Below are 22732 nucleotides of genomic sequence, written 5' to 3'. Positions count from 1 at the left end.
AAAATAGTGATTTCCGGTTCCAAAATTGAGGCAAATACGTAAAACATATTTTTATAAATTCCACCCTTTGTTAAGTTTAAATGCCAAGTTTGGTTTGACAGACAGGTTGCTTATCTTATAATTATCTGACAGTTGCCTAAACAACCCGTACAAGGAAGGCCAGAACGGTAGCATTTACAGTTACCAACACAGCTGGATTTTTGCCTCTGCATTTCAAAATTTCTGACACGAGGATGCAACGGCAGTCACAGAAGTCCATTTCGGTTTCCAACTGTCATTGATTCTTTCTTTCATCAAACCCCAGTATTCATGACTTAGTACATGTACCGGTCGAATACATGAATCAGGCTGAGCCCAAACAACTCCTCCTTGATTTACTTCTCTTTTGATGTGCTCTGGAAAAGAACCTCTTGTAGAGGGAATTGCATCAAAATGTCGCTGCTTCCTGGTAACCAATTCACATCGTTCCTCGCTTCATACTTAAGCCAACAAAAACGTCCTTTACATTGTTAGCCAAGCTGACCTATTCCCTTCCCTACGACAATTCGACAAAGTGTCACATCCACTGAATGCATGGACGAAAGGAAGATCAGCTTCACAAGAACCAAACGCATTTGATATGTCACGTACAGGAAGCCATCAAAAGTCTTTATTCCTTCCATAACCTATCCACAATGTGTTCTACCTAATTTTGCGATTGCTGCTATTCTTGATACTATTACATCTGTGTCAGTACTACCTACAATTACATTTTACAACACTTTTCATAATCATGCCGAACATGGACAAACATTCGTGTATCTGCTTCTTCATGATAACAAGGGGTAGATAGGAAGTATCCTTATTGAAATTGCAAAGAATATTTTCACCATGAGTAACATACACATTTTTATCAGTCTCTTAAGAAGCAATTTTGTCAGCAAGAAACTTGAACAATTTCGTTTCGTTGTCATCTTCACAGAGAAAACTACTCCAAACCCTTGGTGTTCTACCAGAACCAACACGTTTCCATCTGACACAAAAACCTTGCCTTTGACTTGTCATAGCCTTAAAATTATTCATTTAGTAAAAACATCAAATACAATGTTTACTCTTGAATACTTATCAATGCAAAATTTTATGTAAGGCAGTATGACATCATTTGCATAATCATCAAATATTTTTGCCCAACTTTGTGACCTAGAATTAACCATTGATGCCCAACCAAATATAATGCGTCCGACTTTGGATCAGGATATCGTAGAATGTTTCAAGTAAACCCATTTGCAGCAATTTAATACCACTATTTCAAGAAACAACCTGAGATAAAGACGGAGGAGAAGTTTGGTTTTTATGGATAAAGGAATATTCCAAGTAAAACTGTCTACAAAGACGTTTCCAGTTTCATTTTGCGTCCAAAATAAGAAGTTGTTATTTTTAATTTGGTTATAAAAAGCAGGTTCTCCTTCATTTGCATTTGCTTCAAAAGATCTTCGTATTGTTTGGACCAAAATTATTCGTATTTATTTACATATCTTACATGTTCAACAATTTCCTAAATGGAGTATTTTTTTTACAAATCTGACGACTCTTCTAAAAATAAATTTGCAAACTAGTTTATCACTTTAAAAAGTCTTTAAAGTTGTTTAAAGAGATCGTTTTGTGTTTTCGCAGAGTTTTCATTAGGTCGTTCATCTGTTATCGAATGACCCAAACCACAAGATCTTTCAAATTCATCTTCTAGTATACTGACCCCTGGTTCAGCTACCATCCATTTGTCTAAATTGGATCTTCGGTTAATCCTATGACACCAACATCGCCCTTCACAATTGCATTATTCTGTTTTTGTGCCTGATCAATTGTTTTATTAGAAAGAAATTTGCTGGTCTTATGTACCGTGAAATTATCCTTTTCAAATTCCATTGCCAACTGTGGGTGGTGTTCGGGAAGTGAAGTCATATCTTGGTGATGGTCGGTAACGATCGAGCATAATTTACATGATCAAGACCTAAAACAATACGCTATCATGCTTTATATGGACTGTTTGTAAAGTACGAACTATCACTCATGAAATGAGCATAATACCAAAATCAGAAGAAGTTCTTAATTTATAATTGAACGCCAGGAATGAGATGATGCTATACACCAGTCTTTTAAATCATTGAACGTCACAGAGTCATGACATAATTATACATTTTCAGTTTAGCTTTCATAATCCGAAATTAGCAGTTCAAGCAAAATACATGCAGTTGTCTGATGCGTCTGTCTAGTCCTAGGTTCATTTGAACATACATACAAAGAATCTGCCGTTTTTGTGTTGAAATATTGGCTTCAGTAAGACAGCATTTCCATCTCCTATCACGCAATATATCACCTAGAGTTTTATAACAAGTCATCTTTTCCGTAAAAATCAGGCCATTCCCATTGAATTTGCTTAGGCATTTTCCAAAGTGGCTGATCTGCAGTTACAATTGATGTTTCTTCGGGATTCACCACATTTTCGCCTTATCCATCGAATACCTGAGAATTGCCTGGTTGTGCTTACAAATCGGTCTTAATGTCTATAAATAGTTTGCACATGCGCAAAAGGGTTAAACACATGTGTATCATAACCTTGAAAAATGTTATTAATCCAATTCATAATATTATTAGAAATCCAAAAACACGAAATATATGGTAATTAGTTCAAATGTTTTTGAAAGAATTTTGTAACATTTTCGCGCATGCGCAAATACTGGATATGTCAAATATTCATTTTTAATAAATATGTAATATTAGAAAGGTAGCTTGCCAAACCTGATTATTGGTTTTTACTAAAAGAAGTTCAAAAAATCAGTTTTTTTCAAACTGAAGAAAACAGCCATTTTAGAAAATGGCCGTGGCCATCTTGAAAAAAATATTTTTTTTAATGGCCAGCAGTTATTTCTTAAAGAGTATATAATAATGATGCTTTGTGGTAATTTTCATGCTTGTATCATCATTTGCACAATTCCTTCGATTTTGCTTGCTAATATCTTCCACTAACACGGATGGACAGACGGACGCTGGACATTTGTATACCATAAAACGCATACCAAAGTTTTGACGGGCATATAGAAAGGGATGATTTTCCAGTTTTCAGACAATAACTCAAAAGTGCTTTGAGCTGTTTTCAAAAAACTTTGGTTACTGGTTTATTATAAATTAAAATAGCCTTCCTTTAGTTATTGAACTTAAGTCTTTAAAAAAGCGATGGGTGTATCATGCGCTCATGCCCACATGACACACTTGTTTATTTCCATTTAAGTTACAATTGAAACAAATCATTTGATTTTCATGATTTCCTGTTGTAAAATAATTAAGGGATCTATTTGTTGGAATACTTTATTGTTAATATCTTTAATTTGTTGTTATAATCTCAGATTGTATGCTCCAATTCACAAATCAGATGCAGCATGTTTACCTGCCTAAAATTCAAATCAACAGCATATTTGGCCAGTGAGGTGTTAGATTTTGCACCTTGTAAATCTAGATGTGATATAATGCTAATTTTACTACATTGAGCTTATTACTATGAAATGAGAAAAATTGTAGTCTTAAAGCTTAGTTACAAGCTAACTCAGCTAAGTATATATTTTTTTATTATTACAGAAAGAAGAACAGAAGAGTTTAAATGTTTATTTAGCATGTTCACCGAAGCATGGGAGTGTGTCAAACAGTCACTTGAGTCATATAGTAAGAATACATGTTTACTGCTAAAAGCAAAATATTTATTTATTTTGTTTTGATTATTTCATGGAAACATATCCACAAAATTAAAGTCACAAGGGAATAATAATGAAAAAGAAGATGTGGTTAAGATTGCAAATGAGACAACTCTCCACAAGAGATCAAATACCGGTAAAACAGAAATTAACAACAATAGGTCATTGTACAGCTTAACTATGCAGTATGCAGTATGGGCTTTGCTCATTATTGAAGACTGTACTGTTTCAGAAATCTTTTCAGTTTTATTAAATCCACTGAACATGGAAATTTACTTGCATCATATAGGTCTTAGATTCTATGTTCAAAGAAATGGTCTATATTTGGATATAGAACTTTTTTTATATTTAATTGGACCATGTTAGTAATGTTAAGATCTGTATAGTAGTCAATTTCTGTTTGATGGTATTTGGAATTTTTGTTTTAACCATGGATAACTATTTGATAAGTTTCAATTTAGTTTATAAATATCTTTTATAGACTAAACATGATTGTCAGTGTCTTAAATGAGGGAGTATTTACTTTGCACAAAATTAATGTGTGCAACTTATTGTTTGTTCTAATCTAAATAAGAGACTATGCATTCATGTTTTAAAGGTAAATGACCCATTCTAAAAAATAGATGAATGTCATTTAGAAATCCTAGGAACAAATTATTATCTATTTTAATTGTACCCGGTACTAGTAAATGATTACAGACATCAAATTTACTACAGTAACAAACATTTATTAGCAAAGAAGCAATACCACATGAAACAATAAAAGGAATAATTTCACATTTTAGCATGTACTGTAAATGGAAATATAATCCATATGGATAAAGAGCTTTGTAGAAGGTGTATAGATTCAAGATCTCCAGTTTCTGTTTTGCTTCCCACACTGAGAGATGATGGTTTGTGCTCCTACATGATGTTGAGATTTTTGTTGGAGCAACAGAACAACTTCTTACAGAAGTTCTGCCAGATGGAAAAAGATCATAGGTAAAGTTATATGATGTAATTATTATGGACCATTGTTTCATCTAACTTTATTTGCAGAGGCAGATTTATGGGAGGGGGTAAAGAGTGCTTTGGTCTTCCAATATGATTATTGCATAGACTTTTTACAAGTCCCACTCCAAGTGCTGTCTTGGTGCCTTTTTTTTTTTTCTCACCTGGCCCAATGGACTAAGTGAGATCAGCAAGGCAAGATCTACTAGTAAGTCACTGATGTAGCCATAATAAGTAGAAGGCTGTCACTCTGTATAGGAGTGATTGCCCAGCCCCTTAAACGAGAATTCTTTTTACCCTCTTTTGTGTTTTGAGCATAAACTCATGAAGAAAGATAGAAACTAAACAGACTAAATGATCAGCAATACAAGATCAACAAAACAGAGGTTTTGTCATGAATTCTATTCTCATCTACAATGTTGGAGAGTGTCCTTTGTTGAACTTGAATATGACCATTTTAAGACCAAGGTGAATGACAATAAGTTAGAGCCTCTAGTTTTGTTTACTAGATATGCAACTGAATAGGCACATAAATTTTTGTCTTTTGTAGCTTTGGTACTATACACTTTTAATCTAGTATTTTAAAGATTCCATAATAGTAAATGGATTGTTATCCTAATAGACATTTGCAGAAACTGTCATACACCTACGATTAGGATTACAATTACACTTACAGTTAGCATATAAATCTTGTGCTTTCTCAAAGTGTAAAAATAAAGCGTCGATCCAAAACAATGTAACGATAGTGATGTTTTTCTGTAGTTGAACAACGATTTTTTGGGGAAAGACGGCTCCAAGCCGTCAATTCCCTAATGGGGTTGGCCAGAGTATCATTCCCTCACGTCAATCATTTTGTTTTGATAGTTTGGAAACCCCCTCAAAATGTCATACTGAAATTGATGACAAGGAGAACAGATTGACTTTAAATACATTTTTTACACATTTCCCTTCTGTTTCTCGTGGAATTATCGTATATTGAGCTTTCCCTTACACTATATACGTTTCTTTTACAGTCCGGAAAATTCAGTATTACGAAATATTCTAAATATATCTAACCTAGTGACGTCTTTGTTGGAATGCCACACAGGGATATCCTTTATTCATTATAAAAATCATTCACATGACAGTATTTGTATACTAATTTAAAATCCGTATTTGTTAAATGTAAACCTAATGATGTTTTTTTGTAGTGTAGATCATTCCCACACCTACATGCAATGCTTTAATCTGAGGTTATAATCAGATAATTTGTAGGTCAACTTTCGCGGTAAACAATGTCAATAGGGATACATGCGATTGGGGAGAGAAACGACAGTTTTCATTGTTTCTGTAAAGTTCTGTTTTTAGAATCTTCCTCCAAATCAGGAGCACCTCCATTGATAAGTAATTATACACTAAAATCAAAGGAAATGTTTCTGAACACTTAAAATGTGACATTTAGTATATGATAAGTAGTCTTCTATATAAAAAAAATTGTGTACCAACATAATTATTGAAATGGTTAAAAAAAAAATTAAAAAAATTAAATGTTGCTTTTTGTAGTTTATACCTATTGAGATTGGGGAGAGCAAATGCAGTTTTCATTCTTTCTGTAAAGTTGTGTTTTTCGAATCTTTTTCCAATTAAGGAGCACCTCAATTGATGAGTAATTACCCACTAAAATGAAAGTTAATGTATCTGAACACTAAAAATGTCACATTAAGTATATATATGATAAGTAGTCATCAATTAAAAAATAATTTTGCGTACCAACATAATTATTGTAGTGATCATTTTTTTTTTTCATTTTTTTTTTTAAATATTGCTTTTTGTAGTTTATAGCTATTTACACATGAATTTTACAGATATATCAAAATGTGGGATCTGGAAACAAACTTCACACAGCTTATATCAATCATATTTGATTTTATAAGTACATGTACCCCTGTGATGAGAGTTGTAACTGGGAACTTTATCAATGGAAAATTAAAACTGTATAGATTTTTCAATCCTCACTTTCTTGAGAATACTGTCACAAAAAATTGAGAATGGTCTTAGCCTGCCGTTCAGTTGTACCGGTACATAATTAAAATTCTAAAATATATTGTAGTAGTTGTTAAATTCAATTGAATTTTAGATAATTAACTCCCAACTTTAATCAAATGTTTTGATTTAGAAGGTGCAGATCTCATTGGTCCAAATTGTCTCTATGATGAATTCTTGACTAAGGAAATAAAATAACAATAAACAACAATTAGTTTCATTATTGTTAGCCTTTCTATATGTTCTAGCTGTTCTTTTGCTCACTCTTTGTATGTAGACTATCAAAAGATACCCCCCTAAAAATTGAAACAATGGCCGTCTTTTCCCTCAGAGCTCTTCAGCTCTTTGATTTTCCAATATATTTGCAGCAATGTGTTAACATTAATTATTTAATACAGTGTGATCCAGGTTGAAAATGCTGTAATTGTACGTTGTATGATAGAATGAACTTACATTATTTTAAAAATAAATTTATCATGAGACATACTAAATATCGAAATTGTCGTTGCAGTAGCTAGATTGGGACAATTGCTAAAAAACAGTCAGCAATCTTTGTGTTAGGAAAGGTGCAATCAACCATGGAGCATGTTAGCATGTTTATGCTAAAACATACTTTCTTTCTTTTATTTTGTTTTAAAGAGAATGAGGAAATATAGCGGATGGGTGTTTTTGAGCTATTTAATCTTCATGAAATTTCACTTGCCGTTCGGAATAATTTTGAAATCTTTTATTTTTCCTGAATAGGACAAACACTTTTGTCTACGTTTTGGTTTCAATAGAAAAAAAATCACAACTATTCGAGAAAAAAACACCCCAAAAAAACAGAATACATTTTAGACTGTTCGCCTGACTCAGTTGAAATGTAAGAATAGCTGTACTTAAATAGTTAAAACTTAAACTTTGCTATCTAAGTTTTCAACAACAAACAAAAAATGACAAACGACTTCCAAGTTGTTTTTCTTATATGCAAACATTATAATAGAGATCTTGGAAATCATTACGTATGAACATGTTTTTTTTCGCAGTGTCGATAATTATCCCCCATTAACATGGCTGGGACTGGTATGCTCAAACATGAGCTTTAACCCCTGTTCCGAGACCGGTACTATTTTCATGGAATTGTAATATAGAGTGCACTGACAACGCAGGGGTCCATCCAACCATTTCCAAAAGGGGATTCCAACCCAAGATAAGGAGGGGGGGGGGAGTCCGACCATATGTCCCTATTCAAAAGCATAGATTGGCAAGAAGGCAAGAATAGGGGTGTTCCAACCCCTGGAACAGCCAGTGATCTCTCACTGCGACGTTGTTCATTTCAACACAAAGTTTATACACAAATCTATTCAATTGATTGTTAGGGATAAAAAATGCAAAAGTGTAGAAGGCGAGAAGAAATTTTTAAAATAATCACAATCTCTGTAAGTCGGCAAGGCAACAGTTGCAGATACAAAGTTGTAATCGTGCATAACAAAAACTACACCAACATTACTATTTCAAATGAAACAGTTTGTAGAGTATCCTCTGAACAATATTTTTGGTGGTTTTCGTATACTAACCATTAATTGCGTTAAAAGTTCCTTGTTTCGCGGGGAAAGTCTATTGCTGCTGCTGAAAAAATATATTATTCATATATCTACACCTTCGATTCTTATAAATCCTTGTCTTCAAATATTCAGTTTTGTGCGGTCCTGATGGTAAATCCAGAAAAACGCTTGGGACACATGAAATTTTAACGTGTTGCTTACATCTTTTATTTATAGATGACATCATTTTTATACGACCGCAAAAATTTTAATTTTTTGGTCGTATATTGCTATCACATTGGCGTTGTCGTCGTCGTCGTCGTCCGAATACTTTTAGTTTTCGCACTAGTAAAAGTGAATAGAAATCAATGAAATTTTAACACAAGGTTTATGACCACAAAAGGAAGGTTGGGATTGATTTTGGGAGTTTTGGTCCCAACATTTTAGGAATTAGGGGCCAAAAAGGGCCCAAATAAGCATTTTCTTGGTTTTCGCACTATAACTTTAGTTTAAGTGAATAGAAATCTATGAAATTTTGACACAAGGTTTATGACCACAAAAGGACGGTTGGGATTGATTTTGGGAGTTTTGGTTCCAACAGTTTAGGAATTAAGGGCCAAAAAAGGGCACAAATAAGCATTATTCTTGGTTTTCGCACAATAACTTTAGTATTAGTAAATAGAAATCAATGAAATTTAAACACAAGGTTTATGACCACAAAAGGAAGGTTGGGATTGATTTTTGGAGTTTTGTTTTAACAGTTTATGAATTAGGGGCCAAAAAGGGGCCCAAATAAGCATTATTCTTGGTTTTTGCACCATAACTTTAGTATAAGTGAATAGAAATCTATGAAATTTAAACACAAGGTTTATGACCATAAAAGGAAGGTTGGGTTTGATTTTGGGAGTTTTGGTCCCAACAGTTTAGGAATAAGGGGCCCAAAGGGTCCAAAATTGAACTTTGTGTGATTTCATCAAAAATTGAATAATTGGGGTTCTTTGATATGCCGAATCTAACTATGTATGTAGATTCTTAATTTTTGGTCCCATTTTCAAATTGGTTTACATTAAGGTCCAAAGGGTCCAAAATTAAACTTAGTTTGATTTTAACAAAAATTGAATCCTTGGGGTTCTTTGATATGCTGAATTTAGAAATGTACTTAGATTTTTAATTATTGGCCTAGTTTTCAAGTTGGTCCAAATGGGGGTCCAAAATTAAACTTTGTTTGATTTCATCAAAAATTGAATAAATGGGTTCTTTGATATGCCAAATCTAACTGTGTATGTAGATTCTTAATTTTTGGTCCAGTTTTCAAATTGGTCTACATTAAGGTCCAAAGGGTCCAAAATTAAACTAAGTTTGATTTTAACAAAAATTAAATTCTTGGGCTTATTTGATATGCTTTATCTAAACATGTACTTTGATTTTTGATTATGGGCCCAGTTTTCAAGTTGGTCCAAATCAGGATTCCATATCAAGTATTGTGCAATAGCAAGAAATTTTCAATTGCACAGTATTGCAAAATAGCAAGAAATATCTAATTGCAAAATATTGTGCAATAGCAATTAATTTTCAATTGGAGTTATCTTTCTTTGTATAGAATAGTAGTTGATAATATATGTTGGAAATTTGCCAGACATGACTATGATGTCATTTTCTATTTTTATTTGCCAATAACTTTATGTAAATATAACTTCATTGGAAATTTGCCAATATAAAATGTTGCTGATGAAGCTTTTTTTCCTTATCTTATCTAAAATGTTTTTAGATAAGGTATGTTGGACATTTGCCAGACATGACTATGATGTCATTTTTTATTTTTATTTGCCGAAAACTTTATGTAAATAACTTCATTGGAAATTTGCCAATATAGAATGTTGCTGATGAAGTTTTTTTTATTGTTTTATACAATAAACAATGTATATTCACTTTTACTACCAACCAATCTTTACCATTCAGTGATAACAAGCACTTTACTTTACATTTTAATATTTTATGATGTATTTAAAAGAGTAGTTATTGTTGCAAACTTCATTCGAAATTTGAATTGATATCAGTTTTGGAAAAAGGGAAACGGGGATGTGAAAAAAAAAATGGGGGGCGGGGTAAATTTTTCTCATTTCAGATTTCATAATTAAAAAGAAATTTCTTCAAACATTTTTTTTGAGAGGATTAATATTCAACAGCATAGTGAATTGCTTAAAGGCAAAACAAAAATTTTAAGTTCATTAGACCACATTCATTCTGTGTCAGAAACCTATGCTGTGTCAACTATTTAATTTTAGATTTAAATAAGTTTGAAGAAGAAATCTTTAATTGATTTGTAAAATCTTGACATTTGTTTTGTGTAAAAAAAACCCATGTAATATCAAAAATTTGATCACAATCCAAATTCAGAGTTGTATCACACTTGAATGTTTTGTCCATACTTGCCCCAACTGTTCAGGGTTCGACCTCTGCGATCGTATAAAGCTGCGCCCTGCGGAGCACCTGGTTATCTGTATTGTTGGTTTGTTTTTGTATTTTGAGAGGAACCCCTTGTTTTGTCAACTGAAATCGTAAGTCTCAAGTGGATTCCTAGGTATAGACCTAGTTTCCGCAAATGTCTTATAGGATTAAAGGAAAATTTGATAATTCCAGTAGTATGAATTCAGGTATTGCCTTAGCTGAAAAAAAAAGAATGTTTCAGTATTTTTTTCAGAACATCATCTTATATCTATGAAATATTTTCCACTTGACATTAAGCATTCAATAATCAAGTAATCAGTTTTTCATGAAAATTTCAGAATATCATGTCCACATTGTTGAAGAGGTATACATTTTTTAGAATACCATTTTTAGTCGAAATATAAACTAAAAAAATACTGTACATCCTTTTTATGGATTCTCAATTTGAAAAACAAAGATGAGATTGTATTATTTTTTTGTTTACTTTGATTAGATATGACAGTTTGCCTAAGGTTAAAGTGAAAGATATATCCTCAGCTCATATGATTAGCTACCATCCAGAGAAAGATCTGTTACCAATGGTGTTGGCCAACTCTAATTACTCGTTTGTAGTTGGTGAGGGTAGCAAGGTGGATTATGACTTTAGTAACCTAGAGAGACAGCTTATTGACAGATTTCTGTTTTCTAAGTCAATAGTTAATGACATTAAAGAGGTAAAACTGAATATAGATTTATACTGTAAACCAACGTATTTTCACGTTTTACTCTTTTTAGTCCACTTTGCAGCTATTTAAATTTGTGTTTTCTAATTACTTGATGTACTTAAGTAAGGAAAGATCCCAGTTTTTACATATTTGTGACGATTAATATTCACGTTATTTTTCTACTCGTGAAAGTAAATCGCTTGCGAAAAAATAAGTTGGTTTACAGTATGTATATTTTTTATACTGTAATGTTTGTATTTGTATTATATTTTCTAACTTTGTTACATCAAGTATTTTTCCATTTTTTTAATTCTTTTTAATTTTGAATTTAAAGTCAAATTCCACCCTTTAGAAATATGTTTTACACATGTAAATGAATTGGTAAAAAATTAAACTAATATTGTTTTATATCTTTAGATAGCAACCTTTACATACAGATCAGAGTCAACAAATGCTTCTATGTTTGATGAATTGTCACTAAGAATAAAACAAGTAAGTTAAAAGACTGCTATCATTCTGTAAACTATCTTTTTATAGGGTATTTTTATGCCCCATTTATAATGCCCCATTTATGGGCATTATGTTTTCTGGTCTGTGCGTCCATCCGTCCGTTCGTCCTTCTGTCCCGCTTCAGGTTAAAGTTTTTGGTCAAGGTAGTTTTTGATGTAGCTGAAGTCCAATCAACTTGAAACTTAGTATACTTGTTGCTTATGATATGATCTTTCTAATTTTAAAGCCAAATTAGACTTTTGACCCAAATTCCACAGTCCACTGAACATAGAAAATGAAAGTGGGAGTTTCAGGTTAAAGTTTTTGGTCAAGGTAGTTTTGATGAAGTTGAAGTCCAATCAACTTGAAACTTAGTACACATGTTCCCTATGGTTTGATCTTTCTAATTTTAATGCCAAATTAGATTTTTTACCCAATTTTATGGTCCATTGAACATGGAAAATTATAGTGCGAGTGGGGCATCTGTGTACTTTGGACACATTCTTGTTCCTATTTCAGTACAATTGTTTTTTTAGTTTTAGTTTTTGTGTTGTTAAGTTGCTGTCTTTTTTTATGCTTCTCATACACCTTTTATAATTGTACATCCCTCAAAAAAGTTTTTTTTTGTGGTAAATAGGAACCACACTATTTGTCCTTTCTGTCTATGTGCCTTGTAAGCACATCTTTTAAAGGGCTAGACAAATATCAATGAAACATTATCCTGTAGTAAAAGTAACAAGGTTGTGCATAAGGGAATATAATACCTCTTGCAGAATCAAATTTGTGGGACAGGTGGTATATAAATAATTTTTCTTGGACAAAATTACCTAGGCAGTCAGTTCATGTCAATGCAGAAAGTGATGCTTTAAGGAAAGCATAGATAAAATATATGAGAGAAGATCCCATTTACTTTGTCTATGATTAACAGCCCATTAACAGATATTTTTTTAAATGAACATTTTCTTTGATGATTATCAGGGATAATAGGTTACAAGCATAACATATCTGAGGGTTGGTATAAATCTATAACTGCTATGTTTCACGTATTCTAAAAATGTATTTGTTTATTTAAAGATAGAGTTAACCTAATGATTATTCAAATCCTTGATAATACCAACTCAAAATCTATTACTCACACAATTGTTTCATATTTCAAATAAAAAAAATAATTTAATTGCTGGTTTTAAGTAATTATTGATTAGGCCACACCAATTTGATTTATAGTTCTTTGGATTTTCCTGCTCCTGTTTTTTCGAAATCAAGTTTTCAACAACAAAAAAATACTACTGCTTCCGTATTTTTTTGGTCCGCATGCCGCTCCGAAATTAGTCTTGCCTTGAAATTTTTTTTTCTCACGGACGCTTTTTTTTCCCTGTAATCAAAGCTGGGTTCAAACGCACATGTGATCAATCAGTAAAAAGTGAAAGGAAATATAAAAATCAAAATGTCAAGCCATCAGTTGTTGTGGTTTCGGCTCAATGCCGAGGACAGGCAATCATTGAACAAACGGCTATCCGTTGTTCGTCATCATTTACGTATCTTTTATGAAGCCAAAAGGGTAAAGTCTGTCAATATTTTGATATCAAACACATAGAAATTCGTCAACAGCCGTCGGCATCACCTCTCATACAGCTGGGACTGGGGCTTGTCTGGCAAAACAGCCGTTTGACGTCAGAGTAATTTCAGACCTATCAATGTTGGCACTGACATGGATATTTCTGTGTTGGGATAGTTAAACTGTAAATTTGTGAATTTTGAAATAGATCATGTAGATTAGATAGAACACCCTCCGATCCAAACAATAATTTAAATGAATTACCCACAGGTCCCCCGTAAAAAATGTGTTAATGAAAAAAAAACAATAAAATTTCCTAAAAAACCTAAAACAAAATCGTGTGAACAGGGCAAGGAGATATTGATAGGCCCAGAGAAACTGTTGTGTGACCTCATTGACCTGGCTAGTACTATAGAGTGTGGGTGGCCTTCAGAAACTTTAGAATCAGGGACAATTGTGTAGAATAAACTTCAAAAAGCTTTGAAGTTTGTGGTATAAATTATTAGACCACATTCATATAAAAGACTGCAATTTACTATGAAATATGTCAAAATCCTACTATCTGACTATCAAAATAAAATCTATCTGATATTAAAAAATTATTCATTCCCAGAGTGCATCTTACAATTCACAGTTACTGTAGTAGCTAGTTTTGATGTTTGTCTTTTAGTTTCCAAGCACAGCTCTTAATATAACAATAAGGAGATGTGGTTAATTGCCAATAAGACAACTATCCACCAAAATTTAAAAGAAGTAGATGTAAGCAATTATAGGCAACCAAAAATTCTTCAACCAAGAGAAAATCACATGTTTTGTTTAGGCCCATTCCAGAATTAATTGCATGGGGGGAGGAAGGCACCTGTATTAAAATTTGATGGGTGGTATTTAAGAACAATTGCTTGAACATTTAAATGAAATATCCAATTTAAAATGTATGCATGGTGGGGTCAAATAAAAAGTGCCTTCCATCCCTCTCCCCCCCCCCATTACATTTATTTTTGGAACAGCCCTTGGTGGAATATAACCTTAAACATTGTCAAAAAAGGATATTCATAAAAAAGTTACAAACTGAAGTATCAATTTAATAATTGTCATGTGTTTTGCATTTGTGAAGGTCATTGGTATTGCCACATTTAAGAGATTTTTTTCAAATATTTGCTTCTGCAAGGTGAAAGAGTCTACAAATGTTTGCTTAGAGTCAGAATAAAGTATTCAAATGGGATAACAGGCCTTATGCATCAAAACATCAGTGTTTTTCCTTCTTATTCTGTTTGATAAAACTAGCATGTAACAATTTAAAAAAAAAAAAATATCGCTCGCTCCTCTTGCAGACCACTTGCCTGTCAAAAACTCATTTTCAAGAATTTTTTAGAAACAAAAAAATTGCGCTCGCTCGCCCCATATTTTTTAGAGCAAATGTCCGAAGAACTATTTATCAAATTGGTGTGGCCTTATGCATGAAATATTTGCCATTAAATAAGCAGCAAATAAACAATTATTTTTTTTCTTTAATTTATATGCATACTGAAGATTCTATTCCTATATAACTTGTGTACAACTCATTAAATGTGGTTTGTCATTTAGGTTTAAACTGGATGAGGGCTAAATATTGAGCAGAAAATACTTACCATTTTGGGGCTGGGGCATCATTGTTAACTCCAGGTTTTTAATGATGTTCATGTTGCCCTATCTTTTAGTTGTCTGTGTTGTGTTGCATTTTGTAACCTGTTGTCAGTCTTATTTTTTTGTTGTTGCTAAAAAGTTGTACTTTAGAGTATATTTCAGCGGAGGGTGGCGGATAACTAGAAATTAAGAAAAATTTCAGACTGATATCTTCAGATTTATAAGCACTTATTAGTTGTTTTTTCTCTCTATTAGTTAACCTAATTAAATAAAATCTATTAAATTTTTACCTAATTTAATCTTATTTTATCTACAGCTAAAAAAGGAGTATAATTCTGTATTAAAAAAATGTAATATTGATAGAAATATTTGATGATCTGCATTTCTTTTTTCAGACCAGGATAAATAACTCTGTACACAGTCAAATATGTGGTGAGCTTCAAGTCAGAAGTTACACAGAATTGTGTGAAAGTCTTGATAAACTTGACATTGCAGTCAAATTTTTAAAGTCTGTTGGAACTGATCCTAAAAGCTGTCTAAGTGACTTTATGACTAAAACATTAAAAATGGACAATCCATTTCCAAGTCAAAAGGTTGGTATTTATGAAAAAATATTATCTATCCATCACAGTAACCAAATTTGATCAGGAAAAAGGAACTGTTATTTTTTTTTATAATTTGAACTATTTTAAGGCATTATTATGATTATTAAGATTGAGGTTAAGTGGATGTGTCAAACTTTTTAAAGGATGATATCTTTTTAATCGTCTGTGTTGATATTATTGGTGTTGTTGATGTTTCAGGAACAACTTTTTCTGACAATTGTCATATATTAAAGCACAACAGTCTTGCTCAGAAAAATTAGAAGTAGTAGTATTAAGATAGCCTTAACTTTTTCTTTATCTATATATCAAGACAAATGAAGCAGCATTTTAATAGAGATATCTCAAGAGCAAGACAAGGGTTTTCAAGATCAGATATAAGACTGAAGTAAATATGGACTTTACATTTGTGCAGGAAAATTCTTTGTTGAATAAATATCTTGATACAAAGACTTTAATCAGTTCAGAGGAATCGGAGCTATCTAAAACAGTGATTGCAATTTTGTTTTTCTACAGCATTAATCTCTTTTTAATTTTTTTTAGGCACACCAATTTATTAAGTTAGAAAATACACTGTATTGGTGGATTACATTATCATTAGAGAGATCCAAGTTACAGCATAGCTATGATCAGGTATTCTATAAATGATTTGTAGTTCTATTAATTTCCTTTTTAAATCAGTATTTTTATTTGTTGATCGCTTAAATTGTTGACGGTTTTTGTCTAAAAATGGATATATTTATTAAAAGGTGATTGATTTGAGAAAATTCTCATATGTAGGTCGACTGATCCAAAAACTGAACATAATTGTATGTAATATTTTTGTTGAGCCTTCGACTTTTTTCGAAAAAGCGAGACATAGCGATACTACATTCAGTTGGCGGCAGCAGGTTCCACAAATATTCACTCGATCTGTGGTCAAAGTTTTTGAAATTTAGTAACTTTCTTAAACTATCCTGTATTTTGTACCAAACTTGGACAGAAGCTTGCTTATGCTCATAAGATAGTATCCAAAAGTAAATTTAGTTAAAAAAAAAAAAATCATTTTTTTCCATATTTTACTTATATATGGACTTAGTTTTTCTTCCAGTTAACATTACATACAGTCTACAGTTAAAGTTTTTAAAACATTAATTAGATTCATACAATATCCTGGATTTTTACCAAACTTGGACAAAAGCTTCTTACAATCAAAAGAAAGTATCAAGAGGAATATATATTTTTTTCCTCATTTTTGTTGAGCCTGCAATTTACAGCAAAAGTAGGCAAGACACTGTGGAACCCTTACAAATTTTATATTTAGTTGTCAGTTCTTTTAAAATTGCTCTCTCTTATATCTATATCATATTATTCACTTGGATATATATTGCAATTGGGGACATTGGACACAGTTCTTTGATTATTTAGCATATACATGATATATGTGCATTTGTATAAATTTTGTGTTGACATAAGAAAGAGTTCAAGCCAGCCCCATAAGGGTTTTGGTTGCATGAATGCAGTCTTCACCCCAAAAATGATTAGCAATACAGGATCAACAAGAAAATGTTTTTAGTCGGGAATTACATTCTTGTCTTCAATGTTTTAAAGTGACCAAGGTGAGCAACACCTTTAGAGATTCTTTCTGTGATATATAAAATTGAGAATAGAAATGGGGAATATGTCAAAGAGGCAACAACCAAATCAAAGAACAGATAACAGCCAAAGGCCACCAATGGGTCTTCAATACAGGGTGAAAGTCATGCCTCAGCTGGCCCCTAAATAAAAATGTGCACTAGCTAGTTCAGTGAAAATTGACATCATACTAAACTCCAAAATAATATATACCAATACTATAATTCAGGATGCATTTGAGGGAATATCAGATACCTTTAAAAGTCTACTGAACTACAGACAAAGAACTCTTATTAAAGAGACGATGAACAGATTATCCGTTGAACACATGAATGCTACACTAATAGTAGTATTTGAATGTATAATGATGAAACTTGATAGTCCAGAGAGTGATGCTTTTGTTGATATAAGGTATGTATTTAGTTTATTGCTTTCTCAAATTTTGCTTTGATCTTTTTATGTGATAATTTTCAATATCAAGCAACTCAAGTGAAATGGGGGTTTTCTCAGTCGTGAAGAAAGAGAAAGTATTACATGAGCATAGAACCTCATTGACATTATGTAGGAAAACACATATTAACTGTCGCTTTTCAATGAGATTGTAGCTGAAAAACACCATCTCGTTTGAAAGACCATCAATGTTCTATAATTTGACCTTTGACCCTGATGACAATAAAACATTGGCTGATTTGTGTTTGATGCATAACTTTTGTACCATAGCACTTAAATTGATGAAACTATATGAAGAAACATCATGGGATTAGGATGTGTCAAATACCAGCTCAGGTCACTATGACCTTGAGCTTTACCTTTGACCCCTATGCTGAAAGCCAAAAATATCAAATTGTCAAATGTTATAATGAATTTCACTGCAGTAACTAAAATGCAGACGGCTTTTGTTTATAGAACTTTATAACTAACAGCCTATTATTTAGTTTTTGTATGATTAAACTTATATTTGGAAATCAATGTAACAAATAAAAGAAAAAACCCTTTTTTTTTTTTTTAGCTTTCATGACATGTTGTATGGCTATATTGATGCATCACCATACGAAGAAGACACTTTAGTAGATGATATTTTAAGAGAAGCCATTCAAACACTACAATCAGATAGAAGTGATATGCCTAGGATAAATACAGGACATGCTGTTGCAGTTTGGAAGCTGATCAATGAGATATTGATAACAAAACAACTACAGAGGATGTAAAATATTTTGAAAAAGGAAATTTTACTTGAAATTGTGTCATATTGACAAATTATATATACAACATTTTATTTATCTTTAAGCAGTAGAGATAAATTGTGTTAGCCTCTGCACAGTTTTAAGATTTTATGGCATTAACAGTTTGGATATTTCATTATATGGATGGAGTTTCCCTAATTTTCTGCTATTTAAACGTTTTCCAATGGAAAAAATGGTTTGATTTTCACTTATTTTCTACATTAAATAAAATCAGAAAAATAAAAATCAGAAATTAATTTGCTGTTTGTTTGACATAATAAGGATGGATCAAGATAAATATTGCAATAATTTCAAATCCTTCTTCGAATTTTATAGCAATTTCCAACTGTAATATCATCATTTAATATGCATTACAAAAATTGAATTACAACTGGTTAAGTAATTTATGTGAATAATTGTCAGTCAGCCAAAGATCCACAATCAGAATGCATACTTCAAATTTTGAAAGTACAGTTATTTTCGTCAAGCTGAACATTGGATGAAAGATTTTGACCTAAATCAAAATTTTTTTTTATTATATGATAAATTGAAATTCATTCCTAAGATTAGAATTAAAGGCATGATGCAGATGCCTATTATTACTATTTATATTTACAATACAAAAAACACTTCATATCATGAGATGTAGTAAGTTTTTCCATGATTTTTTAACTCCTATTATTCAATTGAATCTCAGTTACTCAATAAAAATAGTTCCATGAGATCCATCACAGTTTGCCTCCAAGTTAATGATAAATTCTAGAAGTTTTGTAATATATCTTTTTTTTTTTTAAAGCTCATTATGTTTGCATCTTCCCTTGTGATTGTACAGATAGGGTCTTATAGTTTGTTTGTGACTATTGAACATTATGACTTCAGATTTAGTCTGCAGCTTAACAACGATAACTTGTAATGAAAGAAGGGTCTGTTAGACCCTTGCTCCCTGTTTTCAGATAATTGGGGTAGCACAAAAATGCATGCATTCTTATTTCATATATGCTTTTGTTCTGATATTTGACTTATAAACCAAAACACCGAACTTCTGGACCAATTTAAAAAAGAGAAAGAAGTCCATAAAGTCTGACAAAATCAAATGTTAAGGAGGCTCGAGGGTATAAAAATTTCAGAAAAAAATTAAACATTTTTTTTTCATTACAAATTTTATTTATTACCTTTTGTAGTTGTTACTTTATTATATGGTACAAAAAAACATTCAAAACAATTAATTCGTGTTGGCCCCAGATGACTTTTAAAATGTAAACATCATTGAAAAAGTTCCAAATTATCTCCCTTTGGTGGAAAAATGCCATTTTTTGGCTTTAAAATTGAAATATCTCTTTTAACTCATCGGTGACCTATATTTTTTAATATAATTTCGATATATGCTGTACTTAAACTAAATTATTGTAAAATTTGAGTGATTTCTGTAATTAATTTCTTTTTTTATTTCGATATTACCTTTATTTCTCCTATTAGTTCAACAGAAAAAAAAACACTTTTACAAAGATGTATGCTTCTTTCGAAGGCAGATTGTGAGCGCAAATGAACGGTGACCCCATTTTTTTATTTTATTTTTCTATTAACTATAAGATAAAGTTCATTTATAGAAAAATATAGAGAAATCCTATATAAATGATTTAGACCCGCGAACCCCCTTAAGACTTTTATCAACCAGCTTTGTTTTAGTTGTGTTATTTCACTGAAATAGTTTACTTTTTAGTTCTGTTGTTCCATTGACTTTGATGATGTTAAATTCTGTTGTTTAACTGATTTAATTTATGTTTAGTTCTGTTACTGTATTGGTATAGCTAAGATACACAATACAAAGATTGTATCACTTAATCAGACAACTTTACGACTTAAGAGTTTCAATATCCCTTTGGAATCTTTGGCCTCTCTTTTAAACGTATGTTATTACTTTCATACAGCTATACAATTCAAAAACTAAGAACCAATAGAAAGAAACAGATTAATGTTTCAAAGGTTAATATTTTATTAATAGAATTATTACATTTATATTTATTATTATGTATTAAGTTGCTAGATTGAGAAATACACATTTGAATGAAATTTGCTATTTCATTGTCCATAGGGTTCCAAAATATTTCATAGATTCTTCTGCAACACAGTGTGGTGTGCAAGATTTGTCTTTTTGCATTTCATTCTCTTATGTACCTTCAATTAAGTTACTAACCTTGATTCATAAGAGATCATCAAATTGTGTTGGATATAAAATGTGTTCTATTGTTGTTAACAATTGAATAGATAAGAATTTTTCTACTTGAATCTCATATCCTCCATACTGTTGAGAGAAGTTGTACCGAACAGAATAATTTCAGATAAAGTCAGCAGCTTTACAATGATAACTTGTAGTGTGGGAAGGATATACCATACTTCTACTTTCTGTTTTCAGATAGTTTCAAAAGCAATTCCGGGGAAGCAGAGCAAAGCATTTATGTATTTCTCTTTAATATGTTTTTGTTCTGTTGATTGACTGATAAAGTTTTTTTTTAGTCCTGTTATATCACTGGTATATCTGGTATATGTTTGTTTTAGTTCTGTAATTGCACTGTTAGTTTATATTTTAGATCAGTTATTCATTGATATATTTGATATATGTTTTAGTTCTGTAATCACACTGCTAGTTTATGTCTTAGATCTGTTATTTCACTGATATATTTGATATATGTTCAGCTATGTTATTTCACTGATATAGTATGATTTAGTTGCTTTACTTGATATTTAGATAGTTATATATATATCAACAATTTAAAAATTTTGTTATTTGAGTGATATACTAGTAGTTTATGTATGTATGTTATACAATAGAATATTTATGGCCTGAGGAAATATATTTTGTTATCCTAGAATGGACTTATTCTATTTATCAGGTTTTGTAGTCATTTTTAGGGTAGCCTGAATATTTACGCTAAATTTGATAAAAAGGGTTGCATGGATATAAAGTATTAAAGGTATCCAACCCTTTTTAATTTTCTTTTTCTTCATTGTTTTTGTCTTTTAGCCTGGTGAAACTTGGCTTTTAATTTGATGAAAACTGTACAAATGTCAATATTCCTGCATCATAACCATGATATATTTGTCACACATTAATTGTTGATGCCTCATTGGTTAAGGAAGCCCTTTTTTAATTTGAGCACCAAAGATCAAGGCCACAGCAAATATTGAGTACATTTCTGAAATGTGGTATGATTGTCCATAAAGACAGAAACTCAAAGATGTGAACAATAACAGGTCAGGTATAGGTTTTTTAACAATCCTCCATACTGTATAAAATCCTATTTGACCAAATTTAGAAGAAAAATCAACAACCATATTTATACTAAGCAATGAATGAAAAATATATGGCAGACAACCCACTTGATTACTGGTTCCTAGCTTTGGACATAGTTATATGACAATGGTTTGTAAATGCACCATGAGGTGAAGAAAGCCATTATTGTTTGGAGTCAATAGGTCAAAAGAAGGTAACAATAAAGAAGACAATTGATCTTGGAATCCAAATAATGCCTCTTAGTATGATTATAATTGTTCCAGAAGATAGATTAAATATTTGATTGTCGATGTAGTAAAAAGTAGGATAATAATCACATCTCTTTAATATGCTGAAAATAAATCATTTAAAATGTTATGTTTAGAGCTAGAATAGAAAGCCATCAAACATTTAATCTAAACATTATGCACGGATTATATTGGATTTTTATGCCTCATTTATGGGCATTATGTTTTCTGGTATGTGTGTCCCACTTCAGGTCAAAGTTTTTGGTCAAGGTAGTTTTTGATGAAGTTGAAGTCCTATCAACTTGAAACTTAGTACACATGTTCCTTATGATATAATCGTACTAATGTATCTAATGTATTGCCAAATTATAGTTTTGACCACAATTTTACGGTCCACTGAATATAGAAAATGATGATGCGATTGGGGCATCCGTGAAATAAGGACACATTCTTGTTTATAGTTATTTGAGTAACATCTTTCTTGTTGGTTCTCATTTTTTACCACCAAGTATTATGTGATAGTCCGTTACATTCGAAAAAAGGGTTGAAGAAAAATGTTCCTTTCTTTTTGACAGTCAACTGTGCAATGCCAATGTAAAACAAAACTTCTGACTCATGAACATATATCTTGGGGGTTTTAATTCCGCATACTTCTTTTATTTGTTGTTGCTATAAAATATTTTCGAAACATTAGGTGA

General features: G+C 31.6%; 1 protein-coding gene across 1 annotated transcript in view; it reads left to right on the top strand.

Moving 5' to 3' along the window:
- Window positions 1-21505, top strand: part of LOC143060974 (E3 ubiquitin-protein ligase rnf213-alpha-like) — a 170144-nt gene extending 148639 nt beyond the window's left edge. The window contains exons 82-89 of the mRNA XM_076233657.1: window positions 3610-3693; window positions 4508-4703; window positions 11199-11418; window positions 11827-11901; window positions 15472-15669; window positions 16222-16311; window positions 17522-17703; window positions 18302-21505. Of these exons, the coding sequence (XP_076089772.1) occupies window positions 3610-3693; window positions 4508-4703; window positions 11199-11418; window positions 11827-11901; window positions 15472-15669; window positions 16222-16311; window positions 17522-17703; window positions 18302-18500 (1244 nt within the window). The 3' untranslated portion in view covers window positions 18501-21505. The remainder of the gene's footprint in view (window positions 1-3609; window positions 3694-4507; window positions 4704-11198; window positions 11419-11826; window positions 11902-15471; window positions 15670-16221; window positions 16312-17521; window positions 17704-18301) is intronic.
- The last annotated feature ends 1227 nt before the right edge of the window (window positions 21506-22732 follow it).

The sequence above is a fragment of the Mytilus galloprovincialis genome, chromosome 1 (genome assembly GCF_965363235.1).
Source record: "Mytilus galloprovincialis chromosome 1, xbMytGall1.hap1.1, whole genome shotgun sequence".
Lineage (NCBI taxonomy): Eukaryota > Metazoa > Mollusca > Bivalvia > Mytilida > Mytilidae > Mytilus > Mytilus galloprovincialis.
This window is presented reverse-complemented; position numbering and strand designations above follow the sequence as displayed.